Genomic DNA, 23,776 nt, shown 5'->3' on the forward strand with positions numbered 1-23,776 from the left:
CATCATACTCGACAGACTTAAAAAGAGAAAGATAGGGACGGCCCAGGAATATATGGCGCCGCAATTTGGAAGCAGATGTCAAGCAGATGGGCAAGACATGGGGACAGTTGGAGAGACACGCCCAGAACCGAGACGCCTTGAAGAAGCTGGCTGGTGGCCTATGTCCCATAAGGGACCACAGGCAGAGATGTGATGATGATGGCCAACCATGTACATCTAATAATAGGCTTGCAATTCTTTGCACTATAAAAGGTATATTTGAAAGTTCTTCAACTTCGTACCAGTCAAAACGTTGATTTGGAATAAATAAATAAAAAAATACGAGCAAGAGCATTATGAATCAACTGAATTTGCCGGGTATATTGGTGGTGAAACGCAGATATCTCAGGCCCTGCTCAGTCACGGTGAAAGACAGGGCATTTGAATACTTTTGTCCAAGCATATTGAATAAGAAAAGTGCCTTTATCGGCTTCAACAATCTGTAGATGAGAGGCTCAGAGAAGAACAAGCAGGCTTCCAAAGAGGCAGAACATGTGCAGAGCAGATCTTCGTTCTACGAAATATCATAGAACAAAGTATTGAGAACCAATAATGGCTAACGATCAGTTTCGTAGACTTTAAGAAAGCGTTTGATAGTGTCCACCGAGAATCAGTATGGAAAATAGCACCGGTATAGCCCTGGTGGGTTCATTCTGAACACCCGAATGGCTCGACCCTTGTTGGACTCGATGGCGGGTGGGGAGCACAAGTGATGAACAGCCACAATTGTCTATGGACAACAGAAAAAAAAAACTACTTGCCCCAGATTTATGTCTGGGCAAGAATGGAAGAAAGAAAGAAGGAGGGCACAAGAAACTCTATCAAGCCATCATTTCTGGTGGCCAGGTGTACAGAAGAGGGGAAAAGCCTAACAAAGATGAGACCTTTTCTCATCTACAATGCATTTAAGGCAGTAGCTGGAGAGCCCAAGAGTGTATCAAAGTTTCACGAGTCATCTGAACTTCTCGTAGAAGTTGATAGCAAGATACACTCTAATGGGCTTCTACGATGCAGAAAAATCTGTGATCTCCATGTGGAAGTCATGCCACACAAGAGTATGAACATTCGATGTCTATGCACCTGAGATGAACCCCAATTGGTAACAAGACTGGAAGGATTAGTCCTCCCGTAGAGCCTTGGCGAGAAACTCTTCTGTTAGGCGTAGTACCTTCAAGCTCCCATACAGGTTAAGTGACTGCAGACAAACTATCCCGCAGCTCTCGGAGCTGCATACACTCTTGCAAGAGACGCGTCACTGTCTCCACCGACTCTCCACAGTGTCGGCAACGGGCATCAAAATTTGGCCGGAACCTGGCAAAGTAAGCACCAACAGGGCAGTGCCCCGTTTTACACTGCGCAATGATAGATTGTTTCGATCTTTTTAGCCTCCACCATGGATCGTCGCGGTCCGGGCGACGCAAATGTTGCCAGACTCCACGGGCTTTGTTGGAGCCATCCCAGGATTTCAACCACTTGCCATGTACCCACTCTCGGATTAATGTCGTAGCTTGGTTAAACGTGTCTATGCACAGTAGCCTATAAAACACTTAGGCTGAAAATATGTAGTGATCACGTTTGTGACAATAAAATCTCCGATCGCGCCCCCCCCCCCTCAGACGTAGGGCCTGGGGTGCTTGCCCTATTAGCTACACCCTATGGCCGCTATTGCTTTTTATCTCTCTTCCATTTTCTGCTTAGCTCTATTTTAAGAAAAACTTTCTTTTGGAAAATTTAGAATTTATACAAAATTATTCAGTATAAGAGTAAAAATTGAGATGAGTTCTGAACCCTAATATTCTTTATCTAGTCGCCTATTTGCAACCTTTACTCAATCTGATATTTTCTATTGTATTAATACATTTGGGACTATCACTCACAATTTATGCTTGAATCCTAAAAATGCCAAAAATTTAGAGTATAATCTAATTGGTCCACTTAATTTTAAAAATTTAAAAATCCATTCTGTCTAGCGCTATGTCATGTGCCAAACTGTCCAATGGGGAGAAATGGAGGAAAGGAACGACGTAGGTATTAAGAGGATTGACCTTAATTACTGGATGGCATAGATATGTTAAAAAAAAGTGGACAAGATTAGAGGGCGATAGCCACATAGCCGTAGGGATAGAGCAAACATTGGCATGTATGTAAATAGAATATATATACGGCGTACCGGCACCTTTTTCAATTTTGGGAAAAAATATTACTTCTCTTGTATTTTAACGTTTATTATTAATTTATTAGTGAGTACCGGCACCTATTTCTTTAGAAAAAAAAAAAGCACCGAATAGAAGTAAGTATGATGCTGATACCATCCCCTTACCAGGCTAATTGACCCCACTTTTTATTGGGGGGGGGGGGGGGGGGGGGAGTCAATATGTCCGTGTTTTATGGCCGACCGTCTAGCGAGTTTGATAGCAGACGTGAGAAGAACTATTGCTCCGGAGAACAGAGATCCTATACGTTGGTTACGGTAAGACACAACGCCGACGGGGCAGTAAAGCACGCGCGTAGCAAATAAATAGGAAATGGTGAAAATGTTTCAAATAACTATACAAATGGGTTTTTTATATAGTTTATTTAAATAAACACACTTTTTATTTAATTATTCTAATAATTAGCTAGATAAATAAACAAAATCTACGTATCTCTCTTTCTATGCATCCATTTATCTATCCTCTCTCTGTCTAACTTATCTCTCTCTCTCTCTCTATCTATCCCTCTCTATCTATCTATCCTTTCTCTATCTATCTATCCTTTCTCTATCTATCCCTCCCTCTCTCTCTCTACCTATCTATCCTCTCTCTGTCTAACTTATCTCTCGCTATCTATCCATCTCTCTCTCTATCTATCCCTCTCTCTCTCTACCTATCTATCCTCTCTCTGTTTAACTTATCTATATCTATCTATCCCTCTCTCTCTCTCTCTACCTATCTATCCTCTCTCTGTCTAACTTATCTCTCGCTATCTATCCATCTCTCTCTCTATCTATCCCTCTCTCTCTCTACCTATCTATCCTCTCTCTGTCTAACTTATCTATCTATCCCTCTCTCTACCTATCTATCCTCTCTCTGTCTAACTTATCTCTCGCTATCTATCCATCTCTCTCTCTATCTATCCATCTCTCTCTCTCTACCTATCTATCCTCTCTCTGTCTAACTTATCTCTCTCTATCTATCTATCCTTTCTCTATCTATCCCTCTCTCTACCTATCTATCCTCTCTCTGTTTAACTTATCTCTCGCTATCTATCCATCTCTCTCTCTTTACCTATCTATCCTCTCTCTGTCTAACTTATCTCTCTCTATCTATCTATCCTTTCTCTATCTATCCCTCTCTCTACCTATCTATCCTCTCTCTGTCTAACTTATCTCTCTCTCTATCTATTTATCTCTCTATCCATCTATCTATCTATCCTTTATCTCTCTACCTCATCTCTGTCTATATATCTAAAATGTTTCTTTTTAAAAGCTATACAGTTGAAGATACATGAATCTTTTTAAGTAATAAATGTAGGTTTACATACTCAATACATACAATACATCATGAGCCCGCAGGCCATATAAGACAGATGGACATGTTGCGTAACTCCCTCGCCACATGCTAGACTGTCAACATCCACCCATCCCTTCCTATCACACCCCCTGCTGTTTTTTCATGTAACCCTCACTTAAATGGTCAAATCACACACATTTGGAAAACCCACGACAGATTTGCATGATTGGTTTGTTTGTCTTAAGTCACGTGTCCACGTTTTAGTTAGGGCAGTTTATTATCAAGCTATCCAACAGTGACCATCGCATCGTCGCTTTCCCTTTTTTATTTCTGATTGATTCGGATACAAAACCCAGTGTGAGTTTCAATCTTTTCAATTCTTTAGTTGTCTCATATAGTTTCATGTCATGACATAATAGATTCCGTTAGCTTATCTGCTTCTCACTTTCCCAACTGATTTTTTTTTTCATAGTTTCCTATTCACTTAATGCTTACTTTATTACATTGGAAGTTACAACTTACGTCACTTGACTTTGTCTCTATAAATATTTCTTTGATCATAAATTGGTACCTAGCTGTAATTCGCTTAAACATCAGTGTAGAAAATGGGGAGACATATGTTATCATTATCTATTAATACAGTTGATATCAATTCACTTCACTGGTTTTATGTAAAAGCCTTAGAGTTGCTTCTAGTCTCACTCTAGTGTAGCTGAAATAAGTATTTAATTTAATTATGACATTTGCGAAGTCTATGTGGACATAAAAGTAGTCGCTATAGTTTAAATATATCATTCTTCATACATACAATTAATGATGTAGCTCGAAACTATGTCTATCCCAAATTAATACCGAGCGCTCATTTATTATCGGTTCCCGAAGACAAAAGTGGACATCATGGTCATGGTAATCTATGTATCTTTCTTTACACAAAAGCCTCTATACAATTAATATTTGAGCGTTGTATGTTTTACGGTGGATTTCACAACTTGAAATAATAAAAAAAAAAAAAACATTTGTAGAGATCTGGCAGAAATAAGACCACTGTTCAATGAAACTGGATTTTTTTTAGTTGTGGGGTAAATTTTTAGCGTGTTATTTCCACTGTGACTCCAGTGTAGGCCTACTTTCTTAAATTTTATGCTTGAGAGCCACACGTTAGAACTGAATCACAAATATTCTTATATTTGAACATCTTCTAGTTTAGGCTTAGCTTTCATCTCTTTTTTTTTTTATATCTATATTCGTTTATACGGTTTAAATGCAACTGCAACTTATTTCATTTACATCAGCACTGAGCCTTTGTATTGTATAGCATATGTCTCCTCTACCGGCTTTAAATATAAAAAAAAAAAAAAAAAAACAGTTACATTTTAGTTAAAATGCGGTAACTCCTCCGTTGTCTGGTTCCAAGTCCAGAATGTGAAAGGAGGAGGGGCGAGCATATGCGCATGTTAGGCTACACACTACTCTTCATAAACATCTAGCGGTATATACCCATCTAGCTACTGTTATTGAAAATGCGTGGATTTCAGATAAATATCTGTACTTATAAGGAAACCCATTCAGTTTAATTTAATTTGAAAATAAAATAAAGAATATGTTGCACATATACGAAACCCAATATGATTGGTTTACTTCATAGACTATGGTTTACTTTAATTTTAAAGTAAAATTACATTAAATCAATAAATTAAAAAATAATAATTTAGGTCTGTAAAACATTACAAATGAAAAAAAAAAAATAGTGTCAGCAAAAATATATAAATATAGGCCTATAACCCGTACATATATAGGATAACGGTACCATACATTTGTGACACAAACAAACAAAAAAAAAAAACAAATTAAAAAAATAAAGATTAATTCATTCTCATTATTTATTTTTTATAGCCTTTTAAATATTTTTTTATATTACATAATATAGATCCAGAGTTTTCATATCATTAGCGAATGACTAGATCTATCACGAACTATTAGGCCTACATGATACTACCGACACCGTCTAGCCGGTAGTGACCTTGTGACCTGATTACCGTAGCGATAGACAGCGCGGTGCTGCCACTTGAGTAACATTCTTCATAAGGGTCCTGCGATGTAAAGTTTTACCAAAATTTCACGGTATGTGCATAGGGAGAAAAAAAAATCTCAGTTCATTGGTCACATCGGGAAAACTCGAGGTCGACCGTTATATCGGTTTGAAAATGGCTCATTATTGAAAAATTAACTTTGGCTAGAATGTTTTATGAACGAAATTTTCTATATGACGTCGATGGGGAAAAAAAATGACACCGCTTACGTCACTAGGCTCACAGCAGTACACTAAGACATTTCTTCGCAAACAAGAAAAAGTTTTAATGATTCAATTGGCGTAATTAAACATTTGCGCACCATCTTATTGTACATTGATCCATTATGAAACTATGGAAGAAAAATAATGAAATTAAATATCTTAATGTATAATTAGTTATTGTGTTTTAAAGGCTTTATAAATTGTTTACACTTCAATTGAGTACACCCGTAGGTAGCTTTTACTTTGTTATTATTTTGCTGGTGAATTATTGCAATGTGTTTAAGCTTCGAAGTCTTCTGTCCCATACCAAAACATAGGAAATTGTCATAACACAGCTTATCTATGCCTTACTTGCACAACCAGGGCCGGCCCTAACATTTGCGGGGCCCTATGTGAAATGGATTGCGCGCGGACCAGTAAGGGTAGGGATAAGGATAATAAGTGAAAATAAAATTTTGTATTAGAAAAAAAATTCGTTGACCGCGAGCTGGATATCATCAGGACCAGCCTTAGGCCTATGCTGCCGCAGTGGACCCCGAAGGTTCAAAAGCCCCGCGCTAATTCTAGGTGTAAATTATTAAATTAAACCATTATAATTTATAATAGGGTTCCCGTGACATCCTTGTTTTCAAGAAGCTTCCTAGAAATCTCATGAAATTTATAAAAATGTCCTTAAAAAGACAAAATTGTCATTTTGGGATGTCAATCAATATGGTAAACGCCAGTCCTACGCGTGATATAAAAAACGGCATCGTCAGCTTTCTCATTTATAGACATATTTTTTAATATATATATATATATATATATACATGCCTACATGCAAGAATTTCTCTGTTAAGAGTATAGGGTATAGGGAAGGATTTGGTTATGCGAACTGTCATAGCACCCAACTCGTTGGCCACATTGCGAAAACTCGAGGTCGACGGTTGTATTGGTTTAACTTTTAGGATGTTATTAAGTATCGTAAATTAATTTTCGCTAAACATTTTTTTTATGAATGTAAGGTTGTAGAATTACGTGAAAGGAAAAAAACTTGACACCATTTGTACGCCACTGCCTTACAGCGTACACTAAAACATTTCTTTGCAAACAACTTTTAATGAATCTATTGGCAGCTATATATACGTTTAAATACAAAAGATATGTATATTCTTATGTTATATTTCAATTATTTTAAATTAAAATGTGCTAATTGATGACTCCCTTCACTTTTATGTACAACCTTCCAATGCTGTTTGGCATTTAGGCTATCAGAAGTTATTGCAACCTCGTAAACAAATTGATGACAATTATAAATCTAATAGGTCAACTATTTTTTTCCTCAGCAAATTACTATTTATAAGACCAAAACTTAGACTTAAGAACAATAAATTACAATGTACACACAATTTACACACGTTTATTTTTTTTTTTAATGAAAGCGGGACATATATGCATTGACCGTCCCGCCAGGACATTTAAAGACCAACTGAAGAGGTTTTGGGGTCAGACGCGGAAACCGGTGTTATACTTTTTTTTAGATTCATAATGCTTAAAAAAACATACATACGAAATTTTAGACCTATATTCTTTGTAATTATTTAGATATAAGCAATTTAATGTGAGTTTTAGGGACTATTAAATTTCACAATCTCGAAGCCATTCGAGATCAGTATTTCCCAGACAACCAAGGTCGATGACGTAGTTTAAGGGAAATTAGGTCAAATTTTTCAGTTTATGGCTTAGCGTATTTCCCTATTCCTTTTTACAGGAATGCTAGTTTCTAAAAACAAAGGCGACTAAAACACGCCAATTTATAAAAAGTGGATGTTAGAGTTGGGGAAATTAGGTCAAATCACGCAATTTATGGCTTTGCATGTTAGATCTACTGTTTGTCGGCTTATTCTTGATCTAGTCAAGCGAACAGCGTTTCAGCCCACGCAGTACCGCGAGCCTCAGTTCACATGTTTCGTTTTAGTCAAGTTACGCAATTTATGGCTTATGTTACTGCTTCAGGCTTATTCTAGTTCTAGATCTACTGCTTTTGATCAAGAGCAGAGTTCTTTTCTCAGATCATTAATGATGTACGAAGTAGACCTAAATTTAGATCTAAATCCAATTAGATGAAGTCTAGATCTAGTAATAGTAGTATTGGATATTTAGAGATAAGACCTATCTATTTAGACATCCGATCGAGGTGCTGGGCCTAGACCTAGAAAAACAAAGTTTAAAATTATATACTCTATCTATACACTTAATAGTGATTATTAACCTATAGTCGTCCGTAAATAGGCCCAATATGGGAAAAAAAACAATTATTACAATGTGAATGTTGAGCTCATTCAATGTAGTTATTGTAGTATACGATTATATTTAGTTTGAATCTAGAGTCACAACCCCGTACAACACTAGGCAAATAACTTAGACTTAAAAGTAGTCTGATTTAGATCTACTAGTAAAAAAAAGTACTAGATCTAAATTTCTAAAAAGTAATCTATAAGGCAAAAATTAGACCTAGATCTACCAATTCTATAATATTATTAATATACGAAATATGGATTTTATTACACTCTTATTTAAATATATTCGTACCGTATATTCGGGCCTATATACTTACATAGTTCTATAAATATATATCTAAAAATTAAAGAGTTTTCATTTATCTCACGCTTGACTCATTTGTTGATTGGAATAGAATCATTAGATTATTAGATAGTTAAGTTAGCAAGTTAATCTGTAACTGTAGGTAACAAAGTTTTAAATTGTGTTTAGACTATAAATGAAAGAGATTATCCTACTGGAGAAGGAGTTGTCGTTTTTTTCTTTTCTCTGGGAAGTGGAAAATAAATTATAGTATCAATATAATGTTAAGTAATGCATATAGGCTACTGTTGATGTAATTATGCAACTCATTTTATTAAATTTTAGTAACCCAATTATTGCCAGTTAATCACTGAATATATATTTTTTTTTTATTGTTATTAAAAAATGCAGAGCTATACATAATTTAAAGTGTTTAATAAATAAGGCTGGCAGTCGAGTCGAAAGATTAATGAGAAATGCAGTATTTTCCATGGCTACGCAGCCCCAGCTGCAAACTAGATATTTTGCCGCGTCCAGCGAAGACATAACCATATTCAGCTGGTGGTCAATTTAAATGTTCTTTACGACGTCTACGTCTTCCCTCATCAGTGGATTTTCTTTTGGCCTCTAATATGTATTCCACGTTGCAATTTCTAATAAATAGCATCATTCGAAGAATGAGATCCAACTTATTTTTTAAAAATGTAACCCCTTTACAGATCAAGTCATCATTGCAATGGACATTCAGATCTGCATTAACATAAAAATGATCAAAATTTGAATAGGTTTCGAAACGCAGAAAGTTGTGTGGTTTGCATTCCGAACTGTCTTCTCTGTGGTCTCAGGTTCAAACATTGACCACTGCCATTAACTAACATCCTGCTGGAGTTTTGGGCTATGACTTAATAATATTAAATCCTGATTCGAAACTTTGTCTAAACCTAGCAAGTGAAAAGGAACATACTAAAATAATGTTGTGTGTATAATGAAGAACTCTATTAAAATGTGATTTTGTATTTACATTTATTGGTATTTATTATATAAAATAAAATTGTAGAATGTTTCTGTGATTTGTTTCACAGGGAATATTGTATTTCCAAAATGATGAAAGATCCATCTAGTAAACTTGTCTGTATGCCACATGTCATATATGTTTTCTGTAAAATAGATTTTAAAAAATTTATTTATTAACATTTATACTTAATTATGTATACACATATAGAACTAGTGGTTATATATATATATATTATATATGTTATACTGATTATCTGATCTAACATCAACATCTAACTCTTATTGTTCTTAATAATAATAAATTACTCTACTCTAGGTCTAGGCAATCTAATATATATAAGACCAGGGTCAGTCTTAAGCCACTGCAACCTATGCGGTCGCAGTGGGCCCTGCACTTTCATAGGCTTCGTGCTAATTCTAGGTGTAATAGTTAAATTGCAATATATATATATATCGGTATATATAAAACCTGGAAATCTCATAAAAATCTCCTGAAAAATAGACAAAATTGTGGGTGTCATTCATTCTGGAAAACGCTAATCCTACGCGCGATAAACGAAATAAGACATTGTCAGCTTTCATGTACTAAAATGTAATAATCAGGCAAATTTTCACTTTAATCAGAAGTTTCCATACTTTATTTACTTTAATAGAGTGACTGGCATTTTAATATGCCATAGGTTGCAAAGTTTGTAAAGTAAAGTTAATTTGATCGTAATCTTGTACTTAGTAAAGATTTAATAAAATTCAAAGTCGAATTTTTTTTAAATACGAAATCTTAATTTTCACTTATTATCCTTATTCCCACCCAGACTAGGCCCCGCGCAATCAGTTTCACATAGGGCCCCGCAATCGTTAGGACCCGCCCTGTTTAAGTTTAAGACTTAAAGAAATGTCACACATGTGTTTAGTAAAAATCTGTATTTTATATTACCAATATAAATGATGACTTATCATTTTTTTAGATCTAAAGTTTAGCCTTATTAATAAGTATAGTAAGGGCTAGTAAAGAGTATAAATATATTCTAGATAGATTTAGCTTAGGCTTTAGGTTTAGTCCTTGACTATTATAATATTATATTTATATCTATGAATAATCTTTATGCTATTGCTAGGACACTACTCACTAGGTCTAGGTCTTACTATTACAGAACAGAGATATACAAATTCAAGCATTAAAAAATGTTGGCGACTGGGCTTAGACTTAACATAGAGGCTAGTCTAGATTACTCTAGATCTACTTAAATTAGTTAAATCTACTAGTTTATAAACTATTACTACTATTTACTAGTATTACTAGTAGTAATACTACAATTAGTACAATAATACAAGTCAAGTATTTATAAACTAGATCTAGATCTAGTGAGTGACTAGTAAAAGTGTTAGAAGGCCTGGCTAGAATTAGAGATATAGAAAATAATATAGAATAGATAGATCTAACCATTTAGTTTTGTTATAATAAAAATTATAATTGACTAATAGTATACTATTAGTATACTAGTACTATTAGACTTAGTATAGTCTAAGTATAGTATACCTAGACCTAGTAGGACTAGTCCTAGATGATCTACTAGTACTTGATGATACTAGAGACTACTACTAGAGTAGACTAGATCTAGATCTATGATCTAGTGACAATCTAGTGACTAGTCCTATTATTATTATAATCTATCTATAATTATATTAATTCAATAGTCTGCTCTATAATATATTTTGAAAAAGTAGAAGAGTTCTCTTCAGGGCATTTTGGTGCATCCCATGATAAGTATCATTTAAAATTGTTGGACAGCAAGATTTAGATAAGTTTATCATCTGAATCGCTAACAATAACGTATCCAGCCATGTCTATTTTTATTTACATTTTCTCAGTCCATTACAATACGTCACTTCCGGTTTCGGCCATTGAAGCTGATTTTCAAATCTCGTTATTTTTTACACTTTCAAATTACTTTTTCTAATATAAATACGCTTTTCTAAAATCTCAAATTTTTAGGAACTAACTTTGATGCTATCTACTATCTAAATCAATCGCTATCTCAATTTCGAAAAAAACCTCTTCAGTTGGTCTTTAAGAAAAGCGTGACAGGCGGTCCAAAGCGGGACTCTCATGTTGGTCACCTAACACTTACACGAAAATAAAATAAAAAATGGGATAGTGTCAACAGCCTTGATCTATCTCTAAATCTAGGTCGTTGGTGCACCATCACTTTAAATTGAAGCGCCTCATCAGGTCCATCATAGAGACAAACCAGAGTATTTCTAGGGCTATTTTGTACATTCTAATAAAATAAATTCCAACTTCTAATAAAAGTGAAACAGGAGTAAACAAACGATAATACACGGTTCACATTGACTCTCATTGAGACGAGAATAATCGAGTCAGAAGTCTACAATATCAATTTTGGTTAGTACCGACCGTATTGGTTTGTTATCATTGTCCTGCTGTGTATGGCGATGGCTTCAATTACTACAAGAATTTTGTTTCAATCTGCAAAGGTAAACACAATTAACCTATTAGATCTAGAATAGTCTGCATTTAGATTTAGAAATTTAGAGTATTATTTACTATGTATGTCACTATGATATGTGCTTCTTTATAATTTATTCAAATTTATTGTAAATTGTCTTTATTTGTAAATTCAAATTGAATGAAAATCAGAAATTCAAATTTAAATTATGAATAGATCTAGTCTAGTATCTAGATCTAGTCTTCTAGATCAAGATCTAGATTCTAAATATAAATTATTATAAATTAATCATTAATCAATGAAATATTTTCATTAATGTATATATTATAATATATATAATGTCATTCATGTATCATGTATGGTATGATTCATGAATTAATGATGAATGAATGATCAATCACTCAATACACTGTAAATTGTAAAGTTAAATCAGTTAAATAGATGAAAGCTGAGCTGGTTTTGATGATATTCATTATACTATAGGGCCTTATAGGCCCATATAATATTATATATAAATAAAATATATATCAATATATGCATGTCGCGTAGGACGTATTCATCTTCTTTTTGAAGTAACGTCTGTATTATATAATGATATTATTATGAGATGACTCAAATTCAAATCTTTGTTAAAAGCTATCAGGTACAGTGGACTGAGACGAGCTATATCTAGAATAATCTTCTATATCTAGATCTAGTAAATTCTAGTACAAATAAACAGGTCATCCAAAGAAAAGCTGGCTGGACCAGCCTTTCTCTTGAAGTTGATTGCTAAGAACAGCAGCTGACCAGGAAAAGTGTTTTAATCATGACTAATGGTATTAGATCTATCTAGCTATAGAGATCTAGAATCTAGATCTAATCTAGTAATGCTCTAGAATATGAAAATTAATTTGTTATAAAATATAGAGATCTAAATCTTGCAGCTCGTTTTTGTATCTTTTCTAGAGTAAAGCTGCCATATCGAAAATCCCCCTTTTGTAAACCATATTGGACATCTCACCTTATTTTTATTAATGCGATTGTATTTTGATGGTTAGTACAGAAATACTGTGGTAATATGGTGTGCGATCCATTTTTCTAATTTTTTTTAGCACATTTAGTTTTGTATTCATGTGCAAGATAGTTTTTCTACTAGAGGCGATAAAGTACACTGGTATGAAAGCATGTTATTTTGACCAAATACATATTAATTAAGGTGCTTCTGGTACTAAGGCTAGTGTATAGCTCCATGGTGCATTAGCCAAGTCAGACCTGTATATTTGGATTCAGGATTGAAAGAATGTGTATATTAAACTTCCCTTGCTTTCCATATATACATATACATATATATTGTTATAAACCTGGTGGTGGCACAGATGGGGGTAGTGGTGTGTGTGTAGTCAGCCGACGCAAATCGCCCCAGGCCAGCGCTAGACAAGCGGTCAACCGTGACGAGTTACGACGATCAGCCGAGACGAGTGTCAACACGGTGGTTCGGGAAGGATCGACGGCGGTCCGGGAAGGATCGACGTCGTGAACAGAGCTCAGGAGCGTCACGAGAGTTGTAGTCATCTGACCACCTAGAAACGTCGAGCGGCGTTCTGTCCGGTTCGAGAAGGCCAGTAGGGACCCTATATAAGAGCGGAGGTGTCGCAATCAAGACGGTCGAGAAAAGGGGCTCAATACAGCAAGGTTCAGAAAGGAGGTTCACGACAAGAGTTCAGAACACGGTCGACTACAGCACAGTTCAGCGGTGTGGTTCTGTACGGAGCATTACGACGGTTCAGTGCGGAGTACTATCAAGTACAGTTGAGACGAACGGCGTCTTGATCTTGGTCTGTGATCGAGTCCGACACAACGAGCCTAGTGTGTGAAGTCAGTCCTGAACTGTTGAACCCAGTGCAAGCCCGGAACGAGACGGAGAGGCCAGTGCAAGAGTTGATACGGCGGAACAGTGTTGTCGGAGAGATATTTGTACAGTGTACGTGTTGCCAATTGTACAGTATTGGCTGTTATTTATCAACTATTAAAGTGTTACGTTACTTTGGAGCCCTGAGTTGTCAAGTTCTTTAAGTTGGTGGTGTATGGTGCAGTTTGCAGAGAGCCTGGATAGTGAGATTCGTAAGAACTGGTGTCAGAAGTGGGATAGGATCAGAATCGGATTGGATCGGATCTACTATGGCTCGTCTGAAACTGCTGTACGAACTTGAATTTAGAGAACTGAAGCAAGAACTCCGTGATCGAGATCTGAAAACGATCGGAAATAAAGAAACCTTACAAGCACGCCTCCGAGAATGCATAGTTGAAGAAGAGGAAGATCCAGACACGTATCTGTTTGAAGTCGCACCAGATTTTGGAGAGTTCATGAACTCTGTACGAGATGGTATTCGGGCTATGAGTGTGACACTGAAGAAGTGCACCGAGGACTTCTGTAGAGAGATTAAAGAGATGGGTACCTCAGTGAAGGAAGTGACGAGCCCCGTGGTGAAAACGATGGACGTGGTGGAAGAAACCCTGTACGACCAAAGAGACTTGAAAGATGAAGGAGCTGCGCCATCGTTAAACAATGAACTACTACCCACCCAAAGCTTTGAAGAAATATGCAGTGACAACGGCAATGCTGATGAATGTGGTGCTGCCTGTGAATCTGAAAACAAGGAGTACAGACCTGTGGAGCCGAAAGAGACAGACGAAGAGACAATGTAAGCTGCCCATAGTTCGAACGAATCTTGTGCTGAAGCTTTACCTGATATGAGCACCTCAAACAGCAAAATAGATCAAGAGAACGCTGATTCTGCCTACAAGCCTGTTGCTGAGGGACGTTTACATGATGGAAGCTACCAGCGAGGCTTGGACCCTACAGACGTTCGTCCAGATGCTAAGCTCAGCGAGAGAAGCCCTGGTGGTGATAATGAGGACCCATTGAAACCTGACGAAGCCGTTGAGAGACATATCCAAGTCGAGAGATACCAGCCAGGTCCGAACCTAACAGACGTTGGTCCAGCTGCCAAGACTGGAGAGGAAAGTTCTGATGGTGGTAAAGAGAATCCAAGGCAGTCTGACGTTAACATTGATGGACATCTGAAAGACGAAAGTCATCGACAAGGTCTGAAACCAACAAGTGATTGGCCCGTCACTGAGACGAGAGAGAGAGGTCCTGATGGTGGTGAAGAAAGCCGAATGGAGCCTGAAGACGAAGACGAGGGACCTTTGCACGAGGAGTGTTGCCAACCTGCCCCACGAGCATGCCCTCCAGACAAGGCTGAAGATGATGACCTGTTCCACAATTCCTCGCCCTGTGGATTTGAAGCCCATCCCAGTCCTTCTTCGCAAATCCCTATGAAGCCACCTCTTTTGCCAACGATCTTGGTATCCCCAGCCCTTACATCCTATACCTCTCCATGTGTCAAGTGGCTGTCCTCAGTACCGACCGACAAGAGAGCGATGCAACCACAACGTCACTGCAACAAGAGGACGATCAACTGGAGGAAAAGAAGAAGGCGGCGTTTGCGTAGTCCAACGTGCATGGTGATTCTACCAAGAAATAACTGCAGCCACATGAAGACCAACTGGCGGAGAAGAAGAAGAAGGCTACTTTTGTTGAGTGCAACATGGATGACGATGGGACAACTACGTCGATACAACCAGATGAAGGCTAACTGGAGGAGAAGAAGAAAACGTTTTCTGAACTCAACGTGGATGGCGATGAAAGCACGATGGCGAAGCAACCAGGTTAAGGCCAACTGGAGGAAGAGAAGGAAGCGACCATTGCTGACTGCAACATGGATGGCTCCATCAAGCTCAAGAGGCAAGCCAACTGCTACTGATCGACCCCCGCCTGCAGCGATGGAACTTTACAGCCAATGTCCTGATGTTGGATCTGCCCGGGACGGACAGATCTAAGGAGGGGGCAGTGTTATAAACCTGGTGGTGGCACAGATGGGGGTAGTGGTGTGTGTGTAGTCAGCCGACGCAAATCGCCCCAGGCCAGCGCTAGACAAGCGGTCAACCGTGACGAGTTACGACGATCAGCCGAGACGAGTGTCAACACGGTGGTTCGGGAAGGATCGACGGCGGTCCGGGAAGGATCGACGGCGTGAACAGAGCTCAGGAGCGTCACGAGAGTTGTAGTCATCTGACCACCTAGAAACGTCGAGCGGCGTTCTGTCCGGTTCGAGAAGGCCAGTAGGGACCCTATATAAGAGCGGAGGTGTCGCAATCAAGACGGTCGAGAAAAGGGGCTCAATACAGCAAGGTTCAGAAAGGAGGTTCACGACAAGAGTTCAGAACACGGTCGACTACAGCACAGTTCAGCGGTGTGGTTCTGTACGGAGCATTACGACGGTTCAGTGCGGAGTACTATCAAGTACAGTTGAGACGAACGGCGTCTTGATCTTGGTCTGTGATCGAGTCCGACACAACGAGCCTAGTGTGTGAAGTCAGTCCTGAACTGTTGAACCCAGTGCAAGCCCGGAACGAGACGGAGAGGCCAGTGCAAGAGTTGATACGGCGGAACGGTGTTGTCGGAGAGATATTTGTACAGTGTACGTGTTGCCAATTGTACAGTATTGGCTGTTATTTATCAACTATTAAAGTGTTACGTTACTTTGGAGCCCTGAGTTGTCAAGTTCTTTAAGTTGGTGGTGTATGGTGCAGTTTGCAGAGAGCCTGGATAGTGAGATTCGTAACAATATATATATATATATATATATATATATAAAATATAGATCTATAAAAAAAAATAGAGACCAATATATATTATATTTATATATATATATAATATATATATATTGGTCTCTATTTTTTTTATAGATCTATATTTTATATATATATTATATATTATATATATACTCTAATATATATATAATATATTGGTCTCTATTTTTTTTTTATAGATCTATTATTATATATATATTATTTATTATATATTATATATATATATATATACAAATATAATATATATTGGTCTCTATTTTTTTTTATAGATCTATATTTTATATATATATATATATATATATATATATATATATATATATATATATATATATATATATATATATATATAATATATATTGGTCTCTATTTTTTTTTATAGATCTATATTTTTTCTAGGTCTTAAAATTCTAATGTTAAAGCTTTGCTGTAATTACTGTAATTGGAGATGAGGCAGAACACTCATCAACTGATAAGTCTAGTGATAAAATTTGGCTCAGAAACAGCTTGCATGACATTTTTTTAAAATTGTTTTTGTTTAGGATTCATGGACTTTATATTATCTTTGAGACAACTCTCTAGATTTTGATTCTATGACTAGATCTAGATCTACATTATGAAGAGAATAAAGTTTTCAGAAGTTTTTCAATATTTTGTTTTAGATACATCACTAATAATAGTGGGGCATACTCTAAAGTAGCTCTTGTAAATATTGTTTCATAAAATGTATTTTGCTTTGTAGAGTCTTTGTTCAAAACTGCTCCCTACAGTTAGAGTTACTCCTCACCCAAAGAGTTTACAAAATTGTCTGAATGTTCAAAGGAACACTTTGAGACTATGCTGCTCAGGTAAATTGATAAACATTTTTTTTTCTCTAGAATGCTTACTATTGTTCTATAATTAGAATTATCATTTATTCACACTGTACTATATTAATGTGCTGAATTGTTAATATTTTTTGTCTGAGCTGTTTTTTTTTTTAAGCGTCCACGTTACATTTCTGCATCATACAATGGTGTGCAGGAATTTATTTATCTAGACTCATCTGTCACCAAATTAAACCTAAATAATTAGGATACACAAAGAAAAGAATGAAAGGCTACTTTAGATATTCATGAGATGAAAACCTTTTTCCTGTTGGAAAGTTTGCCACTATAAAATGAGCCTGTTGACAGAATTTGCCCAGAGTCTCATGGAAGAACAAACATAAGTGAATCATGAATCATTTGGTGTACCTATTGTCTCTTGAGACAAAAGAAACAATATACATATATTTACATACATATTAGCGCTACTTCTTCATGTATATCACAACTAAGTCATGACATTGGCTGTGTTCCTAACATTATTTTTGTATGACATGACCTATACTGTGCTGATAAGATAACCTTGTTGTTGTAGGGAGCAAGTTTGTGGCTCCAGTTCAGGTACAGCAGCAAGCACCAGATTTTCAAGGTCAAGCAGTGGTAGATGGAGCATTCAAGGAAATCAAACTGTCTGATTTCAAGGGAAAGTACCTTGTATTGTTCTTCTATCCACTAGATTTGTAAGTCTTAATGGATAACTGAACAATATTTACTTTAAATGTTTGAAATTTATTTTCTTGTATTGATAATATTCCAATACTATTCTGATAATATTCCAATACTATTCAAAAGTGCAACAAAAGAGTTATTTATTGAATTTCTTTTCTTTTGGCAAGTTCTGAGATTAAAAAATTTATTTCCTACCCACCACAACTTAGCCTTGCTCCATTATCTGTCTGTATGATTTTCAATCTATTTATTTTTTTCTGTTTCCCTTATTAATGTAACTTTAAGTGTTGGATGTTTAATTGTTGACTCCATGCATAGTTATTTTCAGTTCCATGAAGTCTTTTAAAATGTTTGTTTTAAAATAAATGTACATGGAGTACAACTATCAACGTTCATCCACTACATTTTTATTGAACAGATCACTTTCTTTAATATATTTTAGTGATTTGTAAAGTCATCAGGTGTAACTATGATTATCATTACATATTCTTGTTTTTAAATGTTTCATCTATTGTTAACACATTGTGACATTATAAAATGTAATTTATTTTTTTTTGTCAACAGTACTTTTGTGTGTCCCACAGAGATTACAGCCTTTAGTGACAGTATTGAACAGTTTAAGAAACTTGACACTGCTGTAGTTGGGGTGTCTACTGACTCACATTTTACACATTTAGCTTGGATAAACACACCAAGAAAGGTAATTAGATGACTCTGTCTGAGATTATAGTTGAACCTTCAGATGAGATTTTTGTATAATTTCTTGATTTTCATTTGAGATAAAGAAATGATTACTAGAAAAAAATAAATGTTTGTTACTTGTCTTTTTTTTTAAAATAATCCTTTTAAATTTAAGAGATGCAGTTCTTGCTATACCAAGGCCTACCAAAAATACATAGGATTATCTTATTTTGTAAAAATAATATAATTTTCAAGGAGACATATTCACACAATCTTTTATTTATTTATTTTTGTTTAGAAAAGGAGCTTATCATATTTAAGTTTGTTGTTTGTAATGTTACAGTTATCAATTTGAAAAGTAGTCTTGTAAAAATCATTAGTAACAATTTCTTTTAACCCTTGATGTGTATACATGCGTATGTATGACAACATCTTTTTTTTTAGTGACTTGTTTTATAACTGTGTTTTTAGGAAATGACTTAAGTCAGGTGTGCACCAGTGGGCTGTGAAAACGCCATTGTGGTACATATTGTACTCTAATGATTTTTAATCGATAGTCCTTTTTGCTCACATTGAAAAATACTGTAAAAATAATTTTTTGTTATTAAATTTAAAAAAGAAATGATAATCCATTGATGTAGGGAAAAGAAGGAAAATGATATTGTTTCTGTTGCTGGAGAGACCATTGAAATAGTGCAAACTTTTAAATACACAATAAATTAAATTTAATTTTTAAATATAGATCTATACAAATACTGATTATATCAGCAAAAAAGGGAAGCAAAGATTACAATCACTTAGAAAATGTCCTCATTAAGAGATACCAGACTCCGATAGAAAAGACAAAGAGACACAAAAACTCTTTTGTTTCCATGGCAATCAAATCATTAAATAGTAACTATCTGATATAAACTTTTTGCTTGTAAATTATGAGTGAGTCTGGTGTGAGTGTATATTTTGGTTTTCTATAGTTATAATGTTTTGTTTGGTGTAATACACAAATTGTAACACAAATATCCTTATGGATAATAAATATTATTATTATTATTAAAATATTAAAATGTCACCTTATTACCACTCCTCTTAGCTTGCAAACTCTTTATGGGTTCCAAATTAACTGGGTGGACAGGTATTTTGAAAATCACTCTAACAATATTTTTAGAAATTTGACAGTTTATATATATATTTTTGGAACAAAAATCCTACCCAATGGGCCACTTAGTGAAAATTCTGGTTTGACCATTATAAAAAATAAGAGAATGAAAAATGATAGACCACCATTAGCTTTACAAAGGATAAATTTATTAAAACTACTTTTTACAATTTGTTTCTCTTGTCCACTTCATTGGCAGGCTGATATTGTTACATACGTAAAGTATTGCTGGTAATTCTTGTAACCTAGAATTCTATTCAAGTTAAAACTTTGTTATTGAAACCATTCCATTTTTTATGTCTTTTTTTTTTTTTTTTTAATTGAACAGCAAGGTGGACTTGGAGGATTGAAATATCCACTCCTGTCTGATTTTAATAAAGTTATAAGTAAAAGCTATGGGGTGTTAATAGAAAAAGCAGGAATCTCATTAAGGTAAGTAGTTGCAGTATCAGCAGTGATTGATCTGCTGAATAGTTTTTTTTTAATGTACTTGCTTTTCTTTCTTGCTAACTCGAACTTGAATTTTGTTTTCAAGCAAGTTAAAAAGAGGAAAAAGGTTACTTTCACATCATTGTTTGATAGTGACATTTATTGGTTGTGGATCACGAGATATGCTGGTTTATGGAGAATTTGATCTCGCAAATGAATATGATCATGAACTTAGAATAAATAGGATTACTAAACATAATTGTGAATATGCGTTACTATTTTCTTGTTTCATACATTAAACTATTTCAAAGCTCCCAAACCACCAATATAAAATGTCTGTTATTTAATTTTCAAGATTATTTTTGTGTGTGATGTCTTGATAGTTTTCATACGTTTATCTTACAAGTAATTAAGATTTAGTTGAAGTGGAAGCATCCCATTAAGAACAAACTTTAATTTCAGGAAAATATTGAAAAATTGTTGGAAGCTGAATTATTTCTTAACTAATTAAATTCTCTTTTAAATTTTGTGTTCATTCTTTATGTCAGGCTTGTCTTTGAGTCTTAAGATTAATGAGGAGTGCAGTATTTCACATGGCTACACAGCTCCAGCTGTGATCTATATGTTTTACCACATCCAGCACTGACATAGCCATTGTCCGCCGAAGGTTGATTTAGATTCTCTTTTTGCCATCTAAGTCTGTCCTCAGCAGTGGATTTTCTTTGGGTTTCAAATGTGTATCCTGTGCCTTGTTTCAAAGCTGCTTGCAACCCTGTGCTCTTTCTTATGTCAGTTTAAGCAAGTTGGTGACTAAGCTGGTCTTTAAAGCATTTCCTTTAGGCACCTATGTTACGCCTACCACTTTTCAGCTCAACAAAAAAGACACTATATAAGTACATTAAAAGTTCAAAATATATTGAAATGTATCATTTTTATTTATTTTATTTATGTTATTAAAATACAAGAGAATTTAAATTTAGTAAGAAAAAATGTATTGCATGAAGGTATATTTATTTCCTTTTTTTGTGTTTTAGGGGTCTTTTTATCATTGACCCTAAAGGAACAGTTCGACAAATTACAATTAATGACTTGCCTGTTGGACGTTCTGTTGATGAAGTCTTGAGACTAGTTGAAGCTTTCAAATTTACAGACAAGTCTGGTGAAGGTGAGTAAGGTTTCTTGTGAGCAACACACTCTGGTATCTAGGCTTCGAAGAGGAAAGCTTCTAATGAATAATTTGAAGCTTTGGAGTTCAAAATTTGGATTAATAGGCTTCTCTTAATTTGTCAAAAGTTGATCACTGGGGAAGAATGTCTTATTCTTCAATTTTTTTAATTTTTAAAAAATATGTAGACATTTTTTTCCCTTTTTTTTTTTTAAAGGTTACATTTAAATTTTGGATTACTTTTCTTAAAGGGTTTATATTAATAACATTTTAAAACAAATTTTGTTATTAAATATTACAATGGTTTATATTTTTTTCTGGATGATTTATTCTTAAAGTTTTCTTTTTTTAACCTTTTTAGCCACTAATCAGTTGTCAGAATCCATCTTCCCCATCCTTAAAAAAAGGGATACAACTCTGTATCAGTAATTTTCAAAAATCTTTTTTAAAATTAAATTCACTGGAAAAAAAAACAACTAATAAAACTCTTCTTTTTATAATTGAGAAGAAGAAACGTAAGGATTAGCATCATGTTTCAAGTCATAATAGGTTTACAAAGCTCAAAAACATTAAGATATCATGTCAGATTTAGTTGCTTTAAGATATCATGTCAGATTTAGTTGCATTCCGATCTCCTGTTTGACTAGATCTAACATTATCAAAACTGCATAATTTTTTTTCTTCACTTTCACTACTATCTGTCTCAAATGTTTATTATAAATCATGTACCCTAACCATTATTTCCTTATTCTTCAGCTGAAACATTAATATTCCCATTAAATCATATTCAATTAAAGCCTGCACATTAGCCCTAATATGTTCCATTTTTGTAGGTTAGCAAAAATTTGTTAAACATTTTCTATAAATGATAAAAATTCATTCCAACATACATAAACACCCAAAAATTGCTTCACTATCGCTCCCTTAGGTCAGAGTTTGTAAAGGTATAAATAGTTATTTAAAAACTAGCTGTGCATGTGCAAATAAAACAACTTAAAAACAGCCATTGTCAGTGTATCCTGGCGACTCTAGTTGTGAAATAGTTTAGCATGGAATATTTTGAGTTTTTTTTTTTTCAGGTTTTTGATTTCTTTTTATTTATATTAATAAAATTTGTAAACAAATTTTGTTGTTAAATATTACAATGGTTTATATTTTTGTCTTACAAGAGGACCAAAAATTATTTTGTTTGTTCCACAGTGTGTCCTGCCAATTGGAAGCCTAACAGTCCCAGCATTAAGCCAACACCTGAAGGTTCCAAAGAATACTTTCAAAAATGAATAAGGCTTCTTGTTAATATGTGTTCAACTGTTTTAGTTGATACCTGTTTGAAAAGACTTTTACTTTTATCTATAGACATATTCAGAATTAGTTTCCTGATGAATGGTTATTGTGTTGCACCAAAAGCATGTCAATAAAAGAGAAAGATGTGCACTCTATTCAGTAGGTTCTAATGGATTGTAAATGTGTTTTTTTTCTGAAATAGCTTTGTAATATTTATAAATGTTTTGATTTTTTGTTTGTTTGTGAAATTCATTTCAGTCTCTGCTCTTGGTTTCTAACCTTACAATGTTTTATTTATACAGGAAAAAAACAACCTTTTTAAAGTTATCCAACAGATAATAGTGTAGAATAATTTGATTAGATTTGGACAAATCATTCACCAATAGATTCTTCTCATAGCATTAAAATATGTATTGTTGCTCAAAACAGTGCATAACTTTTAATGCTTAGAATACATATAGTTAGAACCTATAGCAATGTTTCTATAAGAACATAAATTCCCTTTCAAAAATACTAAACAGAAACAGGTAAATGTTTGAAACGTCAGCTTTGTGTTCAGTTTTCATTAAGGTATATTTATTGAATGTACAGATTGTTGTTTTTAGAAAATGAACAAGATGCTATTAAAAACATACATTAATTGCAGTAAACCTTTAGGGAAATTAGTCATATTAAGGACATTTTAAGAAAATTATATAACTCACTCACATAATGTATAAGGAACTCAGAGGCATTGTTCAAATCAAGGAGAAACCAAGGTTGAGTAGTTTTGTTCTAACAAACTTCAAACCATTAGGAACCAATTTTTGTATATTTAAATTTAGAGTTCTAACAGAAAAATTTATAGCTAGATGAAAATGTTTGTCCCTTGAAAATAAATTGAACACCCTTTGAGTCACCACGTTGCACCAGAGTTTAAGAAAGGCTGTTATTGTTCTTCAACCAAGGAAAGCGTCCATTTGGTAAA

At 34.7% G+C, this 23,776-nt stretch overlaps 1 protein-coding gene and 1 long non-coding RNA gene across 3 annotated transcripts in view; one reads left to right on the forward strand and one right to left on the reverse strand.

The window, feature by feature from the left end:
• The window catches only part of LOC106079119 (peroxiredoxin-2-like), a 24,767-nt gene extending 1,803 nt beyond the window's left edge, over positions 1-22,964 (forward strand). The window contains exons 2-8 of one of the 2 annotated variants that reach the window (XM_056033080.1): positions 11,711-11,895; positions 17,305-17,410; positions 17,964-18,108; positions 18,662-18,797; positions 20,260-20,363; positions 21,395-21,525; positions 22,726-22,964. In XM_056033080.1, coding sequence (XP_055889055.1) covers positions 11,848-11,895; positions 17,305-17,410; positions 17,964-18,108; positions 18,662-18,797; positions 20,260-20,363; positions 21,395-21,525; positions 22,726-22,805 — 750 coding nt within the window. In that variant the 5' untranslated portion in view covers positions 11,711-11,847 and the 3' untranslated portion in view covers positions 22,806-22,964. Of the gene's footprint in view, positions 1-11,520; positions 11,896-17,304; positions 17,411-17,963; positions 18,109-18,661; positions 18,798-20,259; positions 20,364-21,394; positions 21,526-22,725 lie in introns of those variants that run through there. The other variant, XM_013240251.2, reaches the window with a different exon arrangement.
• Positions 9,390-11,462, reverse strand: LOC129926824 (uncharacterized). Its single transcript, XR_008778577.1, has 2 exons — positions 11,259-11,462; positions 9,390-9,542 (listed from the first exon to the last, which is right to left on the reverse strand). It is a non-coding gene; the product is annotated as an uncharacterized LOC129926824 (long non-coding RNA).
• Positions 22,965-23,776: the final 812 nt, after the last annotated feature.

Source organism: Biomphalaria glabrata, chromosome 1 (assembly GCF_947242115.1).
Source record: "Biomphalaria glabrata chromosome 1, xgBioGlab47.1, whole genome shotgun sequence".
In the NCBI taxonomy this organism is placed as follows: domain Eukaryota; kingdom Metazoa; phylum Mollusca; class Gastropoda; family Planorbidae; genus Biomphalaria; species Biomphalaria glabrata.